We start from the raw sequence: 22,679 nt of genomic DNA, 5'->3' as shown, positions 1-22,679 counted from the left end.
CACAAGCAGGAGGGAGATGATTTTGCGCCCTTGATCTAAAATTGACCTTCGAAGTTTGTATATTCAGATGTGTTTCTTGCACATGTTGCTGAAGAGACACTGGCCCTCTGGTACTAAACACCATGTAAAAATCAGGATCTCTCCAGAAGGATCCACAGTCCGTCTATGGTATATCGTAGGGAGGTAGACCGCGAGGCCAGCATAAAGAGTGCACAGTAGTGGTTTCTCAAAAAAGAAACACGGTCAGCTGGCACTACGACAGTAATAATAATGATTTGAATTATTATTACTAATACTCAACCACAGCCACAAACCAGTACTGATAATACTCCAATAACTTGTGCTCCATGTCACTACGGAAAGCACAGATGATCCTCACTGATTCCAACATAGCGGGCAGAGGAAAGCCCAGAACACCACTCTGTTATTTTGGGAAATAGAGGGGCCATTTGATTCTTCTTGTCCGATCAGAAGGAGACACGGGGCCGCTGATATGGGGATGCACAGGGCAGGGCAGGGAGCAATATAAGAGGAGGTGGGTGAAGACAGTTTAAACTCAATCCTGCACCAAATCTCAGGCAAACACAGGCTCCCGCTATCTGAAGTGACCAAAGCGCGCTCATGGGGAGTGAGGGTTTTAACGCAGGGTATAAAAACCTGAGACACAGCCAAAGCACAGCCCTACGTCACACTCACACGCCACGCTGCCCATTTACCCCGACAGAGCCTGCCGCAGCACACCCAATCAGCTATTCAAGTGAACGGGAGGCCACGCCCCCATCCGGCACAGCGTGCGGGACAGTTTGGTTTACAGCACTTCTGCCGTTTTTCAAAGTCATTGCAGTTTGTTTTTTTGTTTTTTTTTGTTTTTTTTTGTAAACACACATCGCCTGTACCCCTCAGGACCCGGTCTCTCCAGAAGAACCTTGGAATCCATTTTGATAATACAGACCAGCGAATGTGAATTCTGAGATGGATACTGAAGACCCTGACCTTTAGAACATACAGTACAGATTCACACTCAAAAACAAAACAAAGTTATCAAAAAGAAAACAGCAGTTAGAGCGACGGCAGACTGCATATTTTGTCAAAATAATGTTAAGTGTATTATAATAATAATAATAATTATATTGTTGAGTTATTTTCAGTCCAAAAACACATTACAGATCACAAGGCTCAGAATAGATGAAACAGTAGATTTAGATATTTTGCCCCAATAAATGTATGTGTGCAAGAGAAAATGCTAAATTGTGTGTGTGTGTGTGTGTGTGTGTGTGTGTGTGTGTGTGTGTGTTTATACGTTTGTGTGTTTGAAATGTGCTCACACTGTTGACAGCAGCACTGGTTCTGATTGGATCCAGTTGAGGGGGAGCTGCAGATCCTGTTCTTCCTGGTTGGAGGGGTAAGGAGGATTACGGCGTGTTGGGGGCATGTCATTGGGTCTCCCGGGGTCGTAGTTCATCTCGCTCCCTTTCCTGTCCATGCGCAGCACAACCATCTACTAACAGTGCACAGCCCACTCTACTCCGACCCTTTAACCTTTGACCCTTCTAGGGCAGTGTGTCCGGGCCCAGCAGCAGCGGTGGAGGCAGAGCCCAGCAACTTCACTTTTGACCCTTCACCGCCCCCCCCCCCCCCCAACCCCCCCTCAGCAGCAGTCAAGCGGGTTCTCACCACACTGTCAAAAAGGTCCGAAAAAAAAAAAAAAAGCCGACTCACTGCTTCAACGACTCAGCAACACAGCTCCGCAAACGTCCCGCGCGATAAACTGGCCTACCTGCCTCCAGCCACGAACGACCGCACGCTCACATATGTGCACATATATTATAATTACAAACACGTGTAAGCATACAATTTCAGTTACATCTCAGTTGGTTTCTAGAACCATGCAGAGGATTTCAAGAAGCGTTTCACATATTGACGAAAAACTGAACCCGCATGCAACTCAATGGCAGCCTGCAGTGACGGCTGGGGACAGAGCCAGAGAAAAGGAGACCGCAGCAGGAGTCCTCTGCTATGTGAGGCTCTCTGAATTCATTGAGTGAACAGTATTCTCCAGGTTGATTTCAATATATACTGGTGTATGGTTACTGAAAAAATTTTGTTTGCTTTACCAGACAATTGAGCGAGCAAATTTCAGGTTCCAAGCCCATAACCATGTAATAATGATAATATTAAGTTATTAAATAATATTTCCTAAAAGAAGGCTTGTTCCCTTCTGAGCTAAACCCCCCCCCCCCCCCCCCCCACCCCTCCCCCAGAGGTTTGGAGGTCTGTGGGAAAAGTCTGCCGCCCGTACTACAAACCCCTTAGCACTGAACGGGCGGGTGTCAATCATCTGGACCTGTGGAGGCCCCGCCCCTCGGCTGTGGGTTTTCCAGGTGGGCGGGTGCAGGCCTGGTGCAGCTCCGCCCCCTCAGGGGCACATGGGAGGTGCCACTCGCCTTACCCCCCTCAGTCCCCGAGAATAACTTTGACAAAGGTGGCGACGTCCGTCTCTCTAGCGACGTGAAGAGAGAAGAAAGGATGCAGCTGCCAAAAAAAGGAAAGAAAGAGATAAGGTTGATGAGATTCATGCCAGTATCAGAAATTTCAACAAACACAAACAGCCATGCCGAATGGATGTTTGTTTTTGATGAAGGATTTTTGCCAAAGGGTTTTTTATTTAGTACACGATGAACGAACGAACACAATGAAAATGGGAAGATTTTTTAATTTTTTTCCAAGAAATCACTGGAGAGAGTGTTCTCTCTAGTGGCCGGTTGTAAGAAAAGCAGCTTGAACTGAGTGAAGCAAAGCCTGCCATTTCCTTACAATTCATCGTACAGCACATTCAGGTGAGGTAATAATCATAATGTTGTGATACACTACTTCAGCTGGTTAAAATAGTCATCTCTCACCATGAGGTCTGTGTAGGCTGGCCTCTCTTTGGAATTCTTCTTTAGGCTAATGGAGTGACACACAGAGAGAGGCATTACATCCACACTGTAAAAATGGGTTTGTTCAGTTCATTCATACTACGATTACTTTGTAGTAATAAAAAAAGTTTATTACTAATTATTACAAAGTGCACAGTGTCTGAAGACTGTACATAGATTCCAGGAGGGGGATATGAATGAGAAGCAGGGAGCGGGGAAAGACAGATGAGAATGAGAGAGAGAATTGAGGGATAGACTATGTGAAAGAGGGGAAGAGGTGAGAGAGGCGAGTGAAGCTGGGTGTACCACAGGGAAGTGAAGTCCACAAATTCGGGGGAGAAGCGCTCGGCCGGGAGCTGGGGGGATGGCTCCTCCACCACCTGCTTCAGCTGCTGGAAGGGCGTGCCCCATGAGTCATAGGGGAAGCGCAGGATCGCCAGCTCAATCTGAGAGAGAGAAAGAGAGAGAGAGGAGAGGGGGAGAGAGAGAGAAAGAGGGATAGAGAAATGGAGAGAGTGGAGAGGAGAAGGAGACAGAGAGAGAGGGGCGAGAGAGAGAGAGAGACAGTCGACATTCCTACTCAAAAACAGTTACACGTGCAGTTACACATACAGCAGTAAGCCAGACAGCATGGTGATGTGTAATTCTTTGTAATTGGCTTAATGTAAAGCACTTTGAGCTACATTTTATGTATGAAAGGTGCTATATAAATAAAGTTTATTATTATTATTATTATTATTATTATTATTCCAGCTTTGCTTATTTAGCTTTCTTTATTAAATGACAAAGCTTCTATAGAAAGACCTACCATCGTGATTCCTAAACTCCAGATGTCAGACTTGACGTTGTAGCCCTTCTGGTTGAGCTCTGGATTAATCCTCTCAGGCTGAAACACAAAACAGCAGAGCACATAGTCACTTGACCTTTGACCCTTTCCACACTCACAACACTCTCCAACAACTCACCCCCCACCACACATACAGTGTATACACACAAGCACGCTCACGAGCATGCACACACAGAAACACACACACACACACACACACACGCAAGCACGCTGAAATGTAGACACACACACAAGCACGCCCATGTCCGCACACACACACACACACACACAAGCACACGCACATGCGCACACACACGTACACACATCCCCTCACCGCCATATATGGCTTGCAGCCTGCGTCCATGGTCTTGGCCACAGAGTCCACCAGGTAGCCACTGATGCCAAAGTCACATATTTTCACTTGGCCCTCAGTGTTGATCAGCACATTGGAGGGCTTCACATCTGAGAGGAGAGGAGAGACAGCTCAAACCTCACACCTGCCACTCGAGGCCAAATTCTACGGCTCTTACACCAGTTACACCACTTGGACAAGGAGTACCAGCATCTATTGAGGTAAAACTGAGTCAATATACCACGACTTATACCACGACTGCCAAATTCTACATGGAGAATACTGTATACTGATGATGAAAACGTTACTGGTGTTTAATTTAGCACTACAATACCCAGATCTCCTCTCACCTCTGTGGATCACCTGTAAATTACTGTGCAGGTACTCCAAAGCCTTTACTACCTAGAGAGGGAGGTAGAAAAGGGGTGATAGGGGAGACAAAAAAGGAGGAGGGAGTCAGCGAGAGAATGAAGGAGAGAAGGGTCGACGCTTTCCACAAGACCAGCAGAACTGGCTGGATCAAGCTATATACTGCAGTAACAGCCTGACTGTGCAAAGTGTAAGGAGAACTTACACCTTAACTATAGTTTACTTTAACTGTAAATTAAGAACTGGAAACTGCCTGCACCTGCAGGTCATACACTCCAGGCTTGTGTTCTTCAAAAAGAAATGTCATCATAATTACTTACAGTAAACATCCAGTCATATGCAGAAATGGCAAAGTTAGCTTACTGTAAAAGTTACTGTAGTTAAACGTACAGAGAAGTTTGCCAGGGTACACTTCAATGAGTTAAGATTGATCATGTTGACAAGAGTTTCACTCACAGAGACAGTGATTTTTCCCAGGATGTCCTCAGGGATGGTCATCCCCTTCTCTAAGACCATCTTGTAAAACTTGTCCAGAGATGTGTCCATCAGCTCCATGCAAATCCACACGTCACCCTGGTTAGACAAGGAATGGTGGCCAATCAGAACAGGGCAGGACAAAACCAGGGCGAAGCCTCAATCTCACAAGTAGTGGTGTGAGAGCGAGGCCTCGCAAACCCCAAATCTCCTTTAACACAGTGAGCCATGGATCTGAGCAGGGAAGAGTCAAAGACCTGAGCCAGTCAGTGTTTATGCTGCTGAAAGGAGTCAAAGACCTGGGCCAGTCAGTGTTTATGCTGCTGAAAGGAGTCAAAGACCTGGGCCTGTCAGGGTTTACGCTGCGGAGATGAGTCAAAGACCTGAGCCAGTCAGTGTTTACGCTGCGGTCAGGGACCAGAGGTAATCAGTGTTTACGCTGCGGAAAGGATGGAGATCAAATGGTTCACACAATTCAGTGATTGACAGGCCATGGTAGGCACACACATTATTAATTCACACTTTTCCTTTAAATCTGTTCATGCATACATAAACCTAAGCTGAACACACAAAAGCATAATTGGTAGTATTCCGTATAATTAATAAAAACATGCCTTTAATATACTTATTTTTTGCATGCCACTTAACATCAAAGTTCCTTTAATTTGATATATATATAGATATTTTTTTAAATGTCCCTCTCCAATGGTGTTGTGTTACTATACTGCTCCTCGTTGACAAGTATCTCCATTTCCTGGCCTGTACATTTAAGTTTTGTTTTTCTCATGGTTGCCACGCTACTTGTCGATGGTTTCTCCATATTAATTTCTTGCCACCTTGTAATCTGGATGTGCACGCACGCCAGCTTGTTCCAGAGCATTTTTAATGAGCGTCTCCAACCACAGAACTACAAAGGAGGCGTTTCCTTTCTTTGATTGCATAATTACGACCGGTCTTAGTGATTCGGTTGTTAACATGTTGGCATGCGTGACTGCAACAGAGCCACAATACAGAGAAAGACTTTTACACTAGTTAACCTGGCCCCCAGCCTTTAGCAGGCTAGCATCTGAGCCTGGTGAAACAGCAGAATCAATGTCAGATAACCTGAGTTAGCCCCACATGTCGGTGAGTGGAGCCGTCAGGGAGTGGAGAAGCATAACGGAAACGGAATCAGCAGCCGGGAATGAAGTCTCCAGAGGGGAATACCGTGTGGGACATGGGGAAAGTTACCTAAAGCATCCAAAGACGTTTCCTATACTTTTACTCTGCGTTACTGCACAACTCTCATATTACTGTACATCCCGGCTGGGGGCTTCTGCCTGGGGAGATGATGTATCGTCCCCTGCCAAGTTGTGTCATGTGCTTCCAAAGTGTGAGGATTCAATCCTCACATGGACCAAATTGTATTGCAGGGGGAAGGGCTCACTGGTAGTTTTCAGGGTAAGGGCTTTATGGGCCGACCTCTTTATAGAAAGTGCTGGTGTAAGGGTTTAGGGGTCAACCTCTTTATAGAAAGTGTTGGTGTAAGGGTTTAGGGGCCTACATCTTTATATGTGATGGTGTAATGGTTTAGGGGCCTACCTCTTTACAGAAAGTGTTGGTGTAAGGGTTTAGGGGCTTATTGTACCTCTTTATAGAAAGTGTTGGTGTCAGGGTTTAGGGGTCAACCTCCTTCTATAAAGTGATGGTGTAATGGTTAAGAGTGATGCCCCTTTCTAGAAAGGGATAGTCTAAGGGTTTAGGGGGTCTACCTCATTCTAGAAAGTGATGGGGTAAGTGTGTAGGGCTTACTTCTTTATGGAAAGTGTTTAGGGGCCTACCTCTCTGAAGAGTGCGCCATAGAAGGTGACGGTGAAGAAGCAGTCCACTGTTCTCATGGAAATGTCCAGGTCCATCAGCAGCCTCTTCTGTTCCTGTGTGTTCACGGTAGCACGAATCCGCTGGGGGCAACAGGACACACGAACACGCACACACACACACACCCACAGCCACAGCCACACCCACACCCACACCCACACCCACACCCACACATGCACACGCACGCACACACACGCACACACGCACACACACGCACACACACGCACACACACGCACACACACACACGCACGTGCACACACACGCGCACACACACACACACACGCACACACAGTCAGGGACAATGAAAGTGCTCATACACATACATCCTAAACATAAGCGTTCTGCTCATCCTGAAACCTGAATCTTGTACCAATTCAGATTATGGTATTTTATGTGTTTTTTCCTTTGGGCTTGGTAACGATATAATCTGAATTATTTTCAAGGTTTGCATTTTGGTCCCTGGACAGCATCACTAGTTTCCATTAGTGCTTTAGTGATGTTGCCCAAACACTCACTGATTTGGGAATGCAGCTCATAATAGCCTACATCCACAATACAAGTCTGTCTGCATGAGGGCTGCTAAATGAATCTGGTCTAATATAAGGCTACACTCCAGGGCCCCTTCTCCACACTGGTTAGGCAGAGCATTTCCTGCATAGCTGACTCATCTGGATTTTGCGAAGGAATATGACAATACACAGAAGAATCTACAAGAAGTACAAGAATCTTTAGAAGTACATAAATGCTTCAAGTATAATGTTTTTAAAAGGCCAGCCTTTTTTGTTTATTTATTTTTATGAAACCACCTCTCCCTCTCACCTTCACGGCCATGATAAGACCACTGGGCACGTGCTTCATCTTGTCCACGACTCCATATGCCCCTCGCCCCAACTCCGCAATCTGCTCCAGGTCATCAGCTTTCACCACAAAGTTCTGACTCACAGACAAAGAGGAGGGAGGGAGGGAGAGGGAGAAGGAGAGGGAGAGAGAAGTGAGGAGTTGCTGTTACATGTTCTTGAGCCGCAACATTTTTGAACCTGTTAAGTCACAGATTTTAGGTCTTTGATCCTCAGTTGCACAGGGTGCCCTAGACTTTTTTGAAGCTTCATTTTGCATATGTGCAAGTACCTTGGACACCCAGCAAACAGAGAGTAAAAGATGGAATGGAGCTAACTGCTCTAATCTAAATGTTCTGGCGAACTCAAGGCAAACGCAACTGGTCATCACTCGCCAGAGTAGTAGAAGAAGAAAAATATGGCGTATTTCATAAGTGCTAAATTAGCACTCTGTTGCAGAGGTGGGGCTTGGAGAGGATTCAAAGGCAGCAAAGAGCATTCCAGGCTGCCTACAGCAGTGTTCGGCGATGTGCACCCAGAGTGGGCTGATGGTCTTTCTGCCGCAGGGGGTGGACTCACTGAACCAAGCTTTCAGGCCGACGCAAAAACACAGGCTTTGTTAATGTTTTGCCCCATACTAATTTAGGGTTATAAAAGTTCCGTTGACAATTTTAAGATGATGATAGAAGTCTACGCCAAATGCTCAACAAGACTAACTTTGTGTGTGTGTGCATGAGTGTGTATGTGAGTATGTGTGAGCGTGCTGTGTGTGTGATATCCCAAGATAACATCAGGGGAGAGGTCGGCTTCCCACCCACACGCAGTTATTTTGGTTGGTGCAACCAATGAAATTGCAACCCCATGGAATGACCCCCTGCTGCCCCCCCCCAACCCCCAACCCCCAACCCCCAGAAAAAGGCCAAAATGACATGAAAATGAGGTCTGGGGTGCAACACAGTGTCCCAGGGTTCAACTCTGAAGGCATCTCAGATGGAAGACCAGTGGCATTTCAGTAGGTACTGAGAGAGGGAATGCCAGGGTGGGTCTCTAGTGTTTCTTACCTTCTCTCCAATCTTCACACAGGCTTTGGAGTCCAGGTCCCGCGGGGCCCTGTCAGGGGAGATAACATGGCGGGTAAGAGACCCTTCCGGAAAACACAATGCGCAACACGCAACAAGTGTAGGATCGGCTCACTCTGCGCCTGCCCTGTCATTTGGCTTCCCTTTGAAGGGTGTTAGAGCCTTAAACCCCCCAAGGTGCACATTAACCATTTCTTCCATACAGTTTATCACCATACAGTCCGTTGTGTTGCTGCATCTGAAAATGTCTATGGCGGTATTGACAGCACTGCATCTAGAAGCCAACAGAGCATTTTGACTGCAGCATTAGTGCACGCCCTGACCGGCAGCTATTAATACCCTGTAGCAGGGGAGTGGAACTTCACCACTGAGTGACACTGCTGCTCTTACCTACTTAGCAGACACGCTAATCCAGAAAGTGCAACAACCTTATGGAATATGCTACCCCGTTTACACCCTCCAAGTTACTTCTGCTACGCCACTGCTGAACATAAAGGGACCCTTAAAAAGGGATGACCATTCTTCATTCTAGTACTCTTAATTATAACAAAGACAAATGTAGTTTCAGAAAACTCTAGTCTAAATGAAGAACAGCACATCTCAGTGTTGTGTATTCAAGCAACAAGAAAAGCACTGCATGAGCAACAGACATTTGAAGAATCAAACGCTGTGCGGTAAAAGCACGTCTTGAGCTTAGATTTACTTTGCAATCAGCTTTTTAACAATACATATGTGATTGGATATTTAACTGCATTTCGATACATTAAAATTCAAATAATATATGAAAATAAATACTAGGTGAGCTGGGCGTTCAGATCTGTGTTTATGAGAACCTTGGGTCTTGTGTTCTACAGAACCAGCTGCATTATTGCTTTATCAGCTGATTTAGGTAATGTTTTACCTGCTGGAAGATTAATGCTAAGACACTTAAATTCATAGGATCCCACTACATCTACATGAACTACAATTATACTGTATATCATTTGTAATATAGCTGACAAAATTAACTTCCAGTTGATTAGACTAAACAGTGGACAATCCCCGCTCAAGCAATGCGGGTTGCAATGCTCATCAAGGGCCCAACAGCAGTGTGTGGCTTATTGTGGCTACACCGGGGCTTGAATCACCAACCTGCCGGGTCCCAGTCATGTACCTTAGCAACTATGCAGCAGGCTGCCCCCACCTGAAGCAAATCAAGTGAGGCACCTTGCTCAGGGGTACAACAGGACTGCTTCATCTGGGAATCAAATCTGCAACTATTATACTACTCCGCCACTATTTATCTATAGGATTTTTGGTGCAACGATATTACGCCATATCCACAAGACTTTAAAGAAACCTCTTACATAAATACTTTTCTTAATATCCAAGCATGGTCTAGGTCAGGAGTACAGAAAGGTTATATAGTGCAGGTTTCATTTGTCATTGTACAGTATCAGGGTGCTGGGGCAGGTTGAGGGAGGTGGGGGGGTGGGTGGCATACCCTGCTGCTGGAGCGGGTTGTTCAAACACCTCCTTAGAAAGCCGGAGGCCAGGATTCTTCTTCTTACCTGAAAGAGAAAAAAAGAGATAAAAATGTGTTTGACTTGGTCGGGGTCAAGAATATGGCAGCCATTTTGTTTTCTCCAGCATTAGGTGTGGATAACTTTGGAACAAAACCGTTACGTCAATGTATGTTTCATACACCATTTGTATTCAGTTTTCTCATGTTTGTTGACACAAAACTCCGGTGTTGAGACCATTCATCTAAAGAACTCCTAATTCCTGGTCAATTCTGGATTATTCCTGAAACCTATTCCCCAATTTATGAATGATGATTATAGATAGATGATGGAAATCAAGACTGGACAGAAACAAGCAAATTTCTGAGGAAAAAGCCATAGCTAATTTAAAATGGACACACCGTAATAATAGCCTGTACAGTTTGGGAAATATACCTTTTTTTCCAACATACCCAGCTTAGACAAGATGTACAATTTCATTTTCATGCATTCACTGGCTCAATTTCCATGTTAGCATAACGTGTTAGTTTAGCATAAAGGCTTAAAGCCTATAGGAGTCAGCAACCTATCTCCTTCAAAGTGAAGAACTATAGCTTACAGCAACTACAAAGCGGTCTTATGTACCCATACAATAAATGTGTATTTGAAATACTCATGCAATAAGAAAATTATAAAAAAGAGAGACATTGTTTTCTGAGAAGTTGTTTTAAACTACCTTCAGAAGGTGCACAGATCACAGTGCTCAACCAGCAGACGAATACACATGATTCCTTGTGTAAATAAGACAGCTTCGGAGTTAAGCTAACATGTTATGCTAACACGGAAATTGAGCCAGTGAATGCGCAAAAATGAAAATGATATCGGAAAAAACTTATATTTCCCAAAATGTTGGTTTTTCCTTTAAGTAAAAGCATCTGAAATATGAAGCACTTGTGGCCCCAATGGCAGGAAGGGGCCCTCTGTGTGGCACACACAGCACTCACAACTTGGCTGCTCTGAACACAGCTGATTAAGGCCTCAAAAGCAGACGTCGCTGTGATGCTACTCCAGTGTACCCTGTTAGCAGCACAGAGACCCAGACATCAGGGCCTACGGGTAAAGTAGGTCACTCTTTCGCTCACTTTCTCTCTCACATGCACACAGTACACAAACTCCCGCACACATACATGCCACATCTTCAGTTCCATTAAGAGTACATGCAAGAAGAATCCATGAAAACAGGCCAAAAATATAATAAAATACATTTTTTTAAAAAGAAAAAAGAAAAGTCCTGCCCATTGTGCGTACACAGTCTCAACACACAACACACACAAACACACTATTTAAACCTTCAGCTGATTTCACTGCAGTTTAACCTCAGCACCAGAGTGCTACTTGCACAAATAATTTCCAAATACCCACACAATAAATATTTGCCAATTGTGTAATCTGCAATGCATGTTGACAGTACACTTAAATATGAGGCTACATGTTTTTGTTTTTTTTAATTGAACGATTTCAGAAGTGGGCAGGGATGGACACTTTGGACACTTCTACAGCGCAGCCTAACAGAATGATGTGACTGATATTTCAGTAGTGCCACTCCAAACCGTAATTAAAATGGAAAAGTTACACGGAGCTCACAAAGACGCTTTGGCAGAGCCGCCATTCTGCATTTAATCGGGATCACTGGCAACTACCAAATGCAGAAAGAAAGGTTGACGGACAGGCGGCTGGTTGTGAAGCATTTCGCCTGTGAGTCACTGTGTAGGGCTGTCATTTTACTCATTCATTTTATTGTGGGCAGTTGCCCATGCCCCAGTTTATATTGCATGTCTGCACTCCTTAATAAGAACAATCTCTCTCAAACTGCCCTCTCTTTTCCGCAGGACACTGGCTACTGTTCTGCCCAGAACTCCAGGAATGCAAAAAATGCTTCAATGGAATTCCTGGATTCCTAAGGGAATGAGCCAGAGAACAGACGGAGAGGAAAGAGAGGGGGGAAACAACAGAGATAGAGAGAAAGAGAGAGAGAGAGACAGAGAGAGAGATAATGACTGTTGAATTGAACTGATGAAGTGAATGAGGGAGCATGAGAGGAGAGGTGGAGACAGATTGAAAGAGATAAAATGAGAGAGGAAGAAAAAAATGTTGCTCAAATTAGCTCAGCTCTCCCACAATAATCTGGGGTCTGCAACCAATGGGATGCGTGCATTTTGGGTGGCTTGTGCTCCCTGCTCTGATCCCTGTGTGTGATAAAGGCATAGAGAATACTGTGCATGCCTGAGTGGCTTTAGACACACGTGTGGCGAGGACCTGGGGAACATGCATGCAAGATCTTCTACACGCACAAACATGGCAGGTCCATCATATACAGCGATCAGGAGATCTTCGGGGAATGGAGATGCCATTCAGTAAGCACCAGCTTCCGGCAGTGCAATGCAATGATACTACAGCAGGGTCTTTACATGGAAAAACAAACCCCTGGTTGGCCAAAACCTAATGCTTATAAGCCTTCCTTTAAACCGGGGCCCCCTGTAACTGGTAACTGTAGTATTTCAAATCTTCAAACACTTTTCACGGGGTTCGTTTATATTACAACGTTTACTTTTAAGTACTTATTTAGAAAGTGTTATGAAAGTGTGAAATAATGGCTATTATTTCCCTAGGAAATGACTTATTGCAACGGTGGTCTCTGTCCTGCAACAGTGACACAACGACACACCCTTCTCAACACGGGAGGCGAGAGAGTGTCCCTCATGAAATCAGTCACAGAGCAGACGTCTGTTCCCCTTGCACATAGCCCTCAGGGCACCGCAAGAAAGCCCCCGCTACATCCCAGCAAACACAAGACCTTAAGATAACCCCTCCAAGTGCACACTCTCCCCAGTCCTCCGTGTAATGAGACGCCACAGCAGGCGAATGTTTCCTAAGCACTTGGGACTGTCGATATCGGGCAGGAGCTACCGCAAGATCTGTCAGGTTCTCACATGTCAGATCCTGGTCAAGGATCGGCAGCAAAATATGCACAGGATTGGATGTCAAAGCTGTACACCCGCACACCATGGACAAGAGGACAAGACTGTTATAATCAAAGTGACATTAAGGCAAAGACATGAATTTAAAAAATCCAACATTAAGTGCCAATCCAATGGGACGGCCAAAAAAGCAAAGGTTACCTAGAAATCAAGGCTCGCAGTGATGAAGGGGAATGCCTTGGGGCAGGAGAACAAACGGTATCTGGCAGCGTGTGCGTTTAACCTGTGAGCTACCCCTAAACTAACCGCTCTGGATCAGACGTCACAATGTCCAAAGGTAATTAGCAGCCTCCCTTCTCTCCCCTTACCCCAGTTGCATGTGAGCCAAGTGTCTTTATGTTTTATTCAGCACTGTCAGCTAGTCGGGAAGCCTACCCAATTCAATACGTGTGCCAGACATTTTAAATACATCAGCACTCTGCACACCGTCAACTTCTGTACAGTTCTGCACTGCAGAGCCCCACAAATTCACAACGGGCTTCTGGAGGCCGGATACTGGCTCAGTTCAGCCAGTGTACTTAATAACTTTTCACAAAACCCAGGGCTTGGGCACCGCAGTTTCGTTCCAATCCTTCGGAAACAGATGCGTTTAAATAAAAGCACACTGCAAACTTAAAGCACTGAGATATTAAATTTAAATATCTCAAGTACTTTAATCTTTCTAGATTTAGACTTCAAATCTATAACTTTTGGGGGGCATGCTCTGCTTTCATTCTGACTGAAGAATCAACTGGATATTACTGAGCCAATTCAAACTGACTGAAGTTTTGACACATCTGGGCAAGTACCCCCTTCAAAGCCCTTTATGGAATGTGTTCTGTTGGAGGTTGAGCTTGAGCTAAAGTGATTTTGTGGCTTATTTGTGCACTTTATGAACAAAACAAAGTTATGGTGACTGGCCCTGAAAAGGGTTACTTCACAGTAAAATCCAATATAATTCAGAAACACTTAAATTACTTTTGAAATACCTCTGATAACTGAAAGAGGTCAAAATTACCCACAGGCTGAGACCAGGGACCATGGGAAAACAAACCCAGTGTTAAGGTTGGTTTAGGCCATACTTGCATTTTGCAACAGACATATCATATAGGTTTGAGAAATCTGCATCTTACCTGAAATGGTTGCCTATATGCTTCAATTTCAGTTAAAGGGAATGTTTGCATTAATCGAAGTGCAGTTTTTATTTATATAAGGGGTTTGTAGGGAAAATCGTTTTGTCCAGTTTTCCCCTATACGCTGTACTGGGCACAAAATGTAGCGAGAACAATTAGCTAAACTGGGCGAAGGGTCATGTTTCCCTGCACTGTTTGGAAATCCTTTCACGTAACATATGATTTGATTTTTCAAATGTGGAAAGTATTGCAAGCACGCGACCGAACATTCTTCAAACTTTTTAAATACTTTTTTTTTCCTTTGCCAGTTATGAACGATGTTCTATAAACAGCTAATCTATGTACTGTGTCATAAGATCATTATGAATTTTAATATCCCGTTCCTCAACTTGTTTTGGAGCAGTGTGCATTTGGAGCAAATCCTCTATTTTTAGGGTGTTATATTTGCAAAGACCAATAGTGTAATGCCACCAGCACAAGGATTGGAAGATGAGACGTCTGCTACAAAAAGAAATATTTTCCATTACGCATCCCGACAATGAAAACAGAACATGAGCAAGCTGCTAATAATATTAAAACATATATTAGGCTATAGCTATACGCTTGCCGCCGTGGAACTGCACATTAACGAGGTCATGTTCCTTACATAGCCTAGACTTGATACCTATAACTAATCGATGAGTTGACAGCAACACAAATAATCGATGCACCTTGCAGGGACATTTCAGATGCATGCTGTGCATAAATCCTGTTCTAGGGATATGCATCACACAAACTCTAAGACACGTTCAAAGGGCGAATGTTTCCGTTATGCACTCTTCTGGGAGTTCTATATTATGCACAAAAAAACTGAACTAGCTGGCATAACTCCCGGGAAAAAGAATGCACATATCGTAAATACACAGCTCAACTAGCCTGCTGCAAGCATCGTCTTACCGGGAACTCTGCAAAAGGGCAGATCCAAAACAGGAAATGTAACCGATCCCTTTAAAAACCCAGCACTTCTGCATGCAATGCATTGGCGAAAACCTGACTTGCAGCAATGCACTTTGCAAAGAATGCAACCTAAATTGCATGTCCGTGGTTATGCACAGATCGCACGAATAATCTTACCTCCCTTTGGCAGAGACATTTCCCCTTTGCTTTGATGGGGGGGAGGGGAAGCACAAAAGACTTTGCCTTCTCTCTTCCTCCCTCCCTCCATCCACTCTCCCTGGAGCTTCAGCGGCTTGATTTGCAGAAAAGATGCAAAATACGAATTCAGACCTTCATGCAACTGCAGGGTTTTTGCCTCAGGGTTGCAAGTTTCCGTGCAGTGAGCGAAAGTGTAAATGCACACCTTGCAAAACGGTCCGGCACGCGATGTTTTTTTTTTTTTTTTTTTTTTTTGCAATAGCTCTGCAAGGAAAGCTCAGCTGCAGTTACATGATGGGCCAAGGCTAGCAGCTGAAGGCTTCTAACTTGGATCAGTGACTGACTGAAAAGACGTTCTTCCTGCCCGGAGCGCAAGTGATTGTGGGAAGTGTAGTCTAAGGTGTTTGGAAAATAAGGCGGTTATTTTACTGAATTTCATATCTTTTTTGTAATCTTTTTTTTTTTTTTTTACCTTTGTACGTAATGTTTTAGAACCTGTAGACGTGCGGAATGCTTTCAACTATTTACAAATACTGGAGCCTTATGCTTTAATAAGACTACTCTCACAATGTCAGTGATCAAGGCCAAATTGCTTGCATTTTTGCGTCAGTGATTATAAGGTGCTTGCCAATGCCTAATTGTGTAGGCTATGCCATTTGTATGGTTTCATACCAGTTTGGTTAACCGGTCAGTGCTATAGTTACCTTCCTCGCAATATGGGACAGGAAGGTGCGCGGGCATCCCTTTAAAGCCACCGCTTCCTGTCTGGTTAATTGTGCAGCATAACAAGTCTTTCCAGTTTCCATGCGCCTCGCACAGGCAAAGCGTTGAAAGCTCGTGCACATTCATGTTTACATAACAGGGGCAGGGGAGCACCTCTTTATCTACAGTACATGCAGCTGACGTTGACCGACCGTCTTGTGTGCGACAATCTAGCACGCCTATATTTTAGGCGAAATCTATTTTTAAGACGTATGTTTTCGATGTCTAGAGAACATCTACACACGATATTTTTATAATTAAACACAATGAATGGATCGCATCAAATAATAGTGCATAAATGGTAATAACGGTTTATTAGATGGTATTCTTCACACCATTGTGACACACACACACACACACACACACACACACACCCACACACACACACACACACACATACAGTATACAGTGGCTTAGAACCAAGTATTTAGATCTCTTAACTTTTTCAACACTTTATTTTGTTGTAGATTTAATTTTAAATGGATAAAATGTTTTTAGACATTTTTGCTAATTTATTAAAAATCAAAAACTGAAATATCTTATTTACATTATTTACTTATAAGTAATGTCTGTTTGCTGTGGCACAGTTATGGTCAGAACTTGATTGGAGTCCACCTGTGGCAAATTGAATTGATTGGACATTGTTTAGAAAGGTACACACCTGTGTATATATGGTCCCACAATTCACACTGCATGTCAGGACAAATTGCAAAAACTAATTCTAAAAAGATGTTTTCACTTTGTCTTTATGGGTTATTGAGTGTAGATCGATGGGCAATGGCAAGTTTATCCATATTAAATTAAATCGATAACACAGTGTGCAGAAAGTGAAGAGTATCTGAATACTTTCTGAAGCCTACATCTATTACTACCCTTCTTCATTAACGGATATAACTATCAACAAAGCAGACAACAGACTGAGGGGAAAAAGTATCTTTTTCTTTATTTACGGAGGGAAAAGGGCAGAATAAATAAACGCCACTCAGCACTGACAAAGTTGCAAATAATACAGGACAGACTCCTTCCTACACCGGTCCTACAACTCTACTTTCCCAATCAACTTTCCCATAACTCCACCCTCACACCAGATGCACACATCTTCAGCTCTGTGAATAAGTGGGGTATATGAACTCTATAAATCGTCTATGAACTATATGAAAATAGTATAGTAAGAACAATCCTAGCTAGTTTTATTGCAACTTTGGACTAAAACTACAATGATCACTACACCTTTAATAAACAAGGCAGGGTAATAAACTTATAACAGAAACCATGGCAATGGCCCATGGGAAAGAATGAAAATAAATAATTCATAAACATGCATATTTACCTTTGTGGATGATGTATCGCTACTTTTGTAATATACTATTATGTGTATACAGCAGCTAGCAGCATATATCTGCACTGTATGCGTGAATGAGTTGTTGAGGTGTAATGGAGTGTTCTTGCTAAAGTGTAATAGCACCTTCCAGAGTGAGAACTGACAACCACGATTAAGAAGATAACGTTCCCATTCTGTCCCATACGTATCTTCAATTGCAGCTTAGCGATGAACATGAAAAGGTGAACAGTGCTGCGTGCTACACACAAGTGTACCTTTTGTAAAAAAAACGTAAATGTAGATGAATGAGAAAGGAAAGGTTACTGTATGTATTCACTTGCTTGAAAGAACCAGGTACCTTCAGATCTTATGTAAAGATCACGCTGTGCTCACTGCTAAAACTAGTCTAGAACTAGTAGACGCTCCTACTAGTTACGCTCCTACTAACAGACGGCAGTTGTAACAAAAGACAGTACGGGACTGCAATAAAGAAGGAAAAAACTATCTATCTACTAAAACACAGTGAAGGTTTCGGATCCGGTTATCTTTGATAGGGACAGAGAGAAAGGTGGTGGTGATATGAGTATGCTATGTTTGCGTGTGACTGGGGTCAATGACACGGGGTTAGGGGAATAGACTGGGTGGCACTTTTTAGCCTTTTTACTTTACTTCTTGGCAATGACGAGCGTGTGGTAGATGGGCTTGACGACGATGTGTAGGTGGAGGGAGTTGTCGATCAGGTACTCGGACGCCCGGCGCTGCAGGTCAGCGTTGGCCAGGAAGTCGCCCGTCTCCTCGGTGCTCTGGTGGAAGTTGTAGACGTGGCGCACCACCACCTTACCCTGCTGCCGCGCCGCCACGATCACCGTCTTCTGGAAGCTGACGCCGGCAAAGTCCGCGCTGGAGGTGGCGGGCGTGACGATGATGCGCGGGCGGCCCGCCCCGGCCCCCCCGCCCCCGCCGTCCGCCCGGGAGGGCTGCAAGGCGCCCGCCAGCTCGCCGTACGGCGCCCGCATGTTGAGCGGCAGCCAGCGCGGAGAGAACAGCGCGTTCCACGTCACTCGCTTCCCCGCGTCGTGCCCGCTGGGGCCCAGCTGCGTCTGGAAGCTGCTGCTGCGGTCGTCGCGGGTGGGGTTGTTGATGACCCAGGGCGCCCCCCAGGCGGCCGACAGGTAGTTTCGGGGGGTGAAGAGGCTGCAGTTGACGTCGAAGTACTTGGCCAGCGTCTGGGGGGAGGCGGCGTGGAACTGGAAGGCCAGGAAGAGCAGGTCGCGCACCGACTCCTGGTACCTCAGCAGCAGCGGCGACTGCTTCTGCAGCCGGAAGAGCTGCTGCGGCGGGATCATGGCGTAGCGCACTGCCCGCACGGCCGTCTCCGCCGCGGGCATGCCGGGGCGGTTCTGCTCCATCCAGGCCTCCAGCGCCTCGAACAGCTCCAGCTCGCTGTGCAGGACCAGGTCGGAGCGCTGCAGCAGGGCCAGCAGGAGCTCGTCGCCGATGGCGGCCCACTCTCCGCTCTGGATCACCGACGACAGGTTCCAGGACAGGTACTGCAGGCAGGTGTCTCGCAGGGCCGCGTCCCCGGTCTGCGTGGCGTACTGGTACCAGCCCACCACGTGGCCCCCCGGCGAGTCGCTGGCCATGTGCTGCCGCATGTACAGGCTGAGGCCCTGCTGCAGGGCCCACACGCGGTACTTGCTGGCCAGCTTGTGTAGGGGGACAGCCTGCTCCAGGCTGACCGAGAGCTCGCCACAGTACAGATACCTGCAGAGACATCAGCCAAGGGGAGACAGGCCCACCGGATGAGACGTTGTGACAGGGACCTGTGGCAGGGACCTGTGCACACACCGGCCAACGAGAGGAGATCCATAACACAAGCACCTGCGAAGATGCCAGCCAATCAGATGAAAAAGATGCATTAACGCCAGCCAATGAGGGACAGGGGAGCTGGGTGAAGGGCTTGGCCTCGAGACCACAGGGTGGAATATTGCTCCTTTCACCCGGAGCTGAGGCGTTTCCTGACCATCACGGGGAGTACAATGGTCTAATTTATCCACAAAAGCTAAGCAAAGGACATTATTTTTAGACAGGCCAAAGTCTTGTTTTTTTATTTATTTGGGTACAGCACACATTTTTGCCAATGCCACATATTGAAAGTGGACAATCTTAAGTGTAACAATATGAACAAGAATTAGAACAAGTGAGTATAAAGGTATGAGAAAATCAATCCGTCAGCACGGCAGCCAAACTACCACACACCAAAGTCAATCAGTTTCCAGGTCACCACACTTTTATTCACAAGCTCATTGGCTTTATTGGCCTCAGCGTCTTGTATGTGTGGCCTAACCAGCTGTCATCTCAAGGGCTGGTGTGATAATGTGATCTGCCACTAGGTGGAGCATGTAGCCTACAATGCAAACCACAAAAGCATTTTGATGATAACTCCTGGCCCTTGTCAGTGTCAGTGAGAAGTTAGGGTAGAAAATGACTAACTTTTACATAATTTCTTCAGGGTAATCAAAACTTATTTGCTAAACAGAATATTTGCTTATTTGTGGTTCCAGTTCTCCTCAATGAGAACTGGAACCACATTTCGAAGCTACGCATCACAAACTGGAGACACACCCGCTCACCGTATGAACTTGTCGAAGACAGCCGTGCACTCGGACGGCTCGGTCAGGATGAGCGTGCTGCTGTTGCGGCCCTGCAGGAGCTCCTCGAACACCTCGCTCTGCAGGGAGAGCACCAGGGCGTGGGCCTGGATCACCTTCACCTCGTCTGAGCTGGCGGTCTGCACCCGGAGCCCCACGTCGCTGCTGTTCCCCTGCGCCAGCAGAGCCTCCATCCGCTGCACCAGCGCCATGGAGTGGTTGATAGTGGCCCAGCCGCTCTCCAGGCCGGCGTCCGGCTTCAGCGCGGCTGCAGGGACCGGATCAAAGCAGGTTCAGCCGCCGTTACTGCTGATATCAGCCACCCCCTTCTTACTGCTGATATTACTTACCCCTTCTCACTGCTGATATCAGTCACCCCCTTCTTACTGCTGATATCAGTCACCCCCTTCTTACTGCTGATATCAGTCACCCCTTCTTACTGCTGATATCAGTCACCCGTTCTCACTGCTGATATCAGTCACCCCCTTCTTACTGCTGATATCAGTCACCCCTTCTTACTGCTGATATCAGTCACCCCTTCTCACTGCTGATATCAGCCACCCCCTTCTTACTGCTATCAGTCACCTCCGTCTTACTGCTGATATTACTTACCCCTTCTCACTGCTGATATCAGTCACCCCCTTCTTACTGCTGATATCAGCCACCCCCTTCTTACTGCTGATATCAGCCACCCCCTTCTTACTGCTGATATCAGCCACCCCCTTCTTACTGCTGATATTACTTACCCCTTCTCACTGCTGATATCAGTCACCCCCTTCTTACTGCTGATATCAGCCACCCCCGTCTTACTGCTGATATCAGCCGCCCCATCTTACTGCTGATATCAGCCACCCCATCTTACTGCTGATATCAGCCACCCCCTTCTTACTGCTGATATCAGTCACCCCCTTCTTACTGCTGATATCAGTCACCCCCTTCTTACTGCTGATATCAGCCACCCCCGTCTTACTGCTGATATCAGCCGCCCCATCTTACTGCTGATATCAGCCACCCCATCTTACTGCTGATATCAGCCACCCCCTTCTTACTGCTGATATCAGTCACCCCCTTCTTACTGCTGATATCAGTCACCCCCTTCTTACTGCTGATATCAGCCACCCCCTTCTTACTGCTGATATCACTTACCCCCTTCTCACTGCTGATATCATTCACCCCCTTCTTACTGCTAATATCAGTCACCCCCTTCTTACTGCTGATATCAGTCACCCCCATCTTACTGCTGATATCACTTACCCCTTCTTACTGCTGATATCACTTACCCCCTTCTCACTGCTGATATCATTCACCCCTTTATACTGCTGATATCATTCACCCCCTTCTTACCGCTGATATAATTCATCTCCTACATACTTCTAATATCACTCACCCCTTCATATTGCAGATATCACCCTCCCTGTACATACTGCTAATATCACCCAAATGGTAAATGGTAAATGGTAAATGGTAAATGGTAAATGGTTGGCGTTTATATAGCGCCTTTATCCAAAGCGCTGTACAATTGGCTGCCATGCAAGGCACTGACCAGCTTGTCAGGAGCATTTAGGGGTTAGGTGCCTTGCTCAGGGACACTTCAACACAGCCCGGGCGGGGATCGAACCAGCAACCCTCCAACTGCCAGACGACTGCTCTTACTGCCTGAACCATCACCCACCCCTATATTGCTGAAATCATTCACCCCTTCTTCCTACTAATATCATTCACTCCTTCATACCGCTGATATCATTGACCCTCTTTATACTGCTGATATCAGGCACTCATTTACAGAAGAAATGTAAACACACAACATTTTCTAAATTTTCCCAAAGCAATAATTCAGTAAATAATACATTAAAGAGTCCCTTTTTGCATGGAGGGACAGCTGGGGCGAGGATAGGCACAGTGCCTGGGGGCCACAGTCAGTCCCCATGTCAACCCACCTGTTCATTCATTAAGAAATACTGATCCAGTTATTTTGAGCTGTGAGGGTGGTAGGTGGGTGTGTTCAATAGAGACATACATACAACCATGAACCATAGCTGTGTATATCGTGCTTGCTGTTAGGGATTTGCACAGACATAGTGCTTGTTTTAATTGGAAATCTACGGTATATTAATTCACAGTATATATATTCACGGAATATTTAATTCCAGCACAGCTGCCGGCACAGTTAGGCCTGTGTCTCCTCGCTCACATGAGCTCAGTGCTGCTCAGAGCCAGAGCCAGCCACACCATCTAGAGCCATTAACAGCTGAAGGGTCCTGTCCCGATGGGAACAGATTCCCACTGGAATCACAACAAAGGTAGGCCCACTCATTCTTATGAGATGCATTATGGGGCGACATGGCTCAGGCAGTAAGAGCAGTCGTCTGGCAGTCGGAGGGTTGCCAGTTCGATCCCAGGCTGTGTCGAAGTGTCCCTGAGCAAAACACCTAACCCCTAAATGCTCCTGACGAGCGGGTTGGTGCCTT

At 45.7% G+C, this 22,679-nt stretch overlaps 2 protein-coding genes across 2 annotated transcripts; both read right to left on the bottom strand.

The window, feature by feature from the left end:
* Nucleotides 1-2,283: 2,283 nt before the first annotated feature.
* Nucleotides 2,284-15,645, bottom strand: map2k6 (mitogen-activated protein kinase kinase 6). Its single transcript, XM_061224058.1, has 12 exons — nucleotides 15,457-15,645; nucleotides 10,196-10,262; nucleotides 8,695-8,743; nucleotides 7,617-7,730; nucleotides 6,760-6,879; nucleotides 4,922-5,038; nucleotides 4,447-4,498; nucleotides 4,079-4,206; nucleotides 3,727-3,804; nucleotides 3,225-3,364; nucleotides 2,901-2,946; nucleotides 2,284-2,532 (listed from the first exon to the last, which is right to left on the bottom strand). The coding sequence occupies exons 1-12, from the start codon at nucleotides 15,545-15,547 to the stop codon at nucleotides 2,455-2,457; spliced, it is 1,080 nt and encodes a 359-aa protein (XP_061080042.1). The 5' UTR covers nucleotides 15,548-15,645; the 3' UTR covers nucleotides 2,284-2,454.
* A 2,348-nt stretch (nucleotides 15,646-17,993) lies between these two features.
* Nucleotides 17,994-21,444, bottom strand: btbd17b (BTB (POZ) domain containing 17b). The gene is made up of 3 exons (XM_061223273.1): nucleotides 21,234-21,444; nucleotides 20,194-20,485; nucleotides 17,994-19,324 (listed from the first exon to the last, which is right to left on the bottom strand). The coding sequence occupies exons 1-3, from the start codon at nucleotides 21,442-21,444 to the stop codon at nucleotides 18,226-18,228; spliced, it is 1,602 nt and encodes a 533-aa protein (XP_061079257.1). The 3' UTR covers nucleotides 17,994-18,225.
* Between the last annotated feature and the right edge of the window lie 1,235 nt (nucleotides 21,445-22,679).

The sequence above is a fragment of the Conger conger genome, chromosome 16, assembly GCF_963514075.1.
Source record: "Conger conger chromosome 16, fConCon1.1, whole genome shotgun sequence".
In the NCBI taxonomy this organism is placed as follows: domain Eukaryota; kingdom Metazoa; phylum Chordata; class Actinopteri; order Anguilliformes; family Congridae; genus Conger; species Conger conger.
Note: the sequence above shows the minus strand (reverse complement) of the source record. Positions and strands in the feature narration are given on the sequence as shown.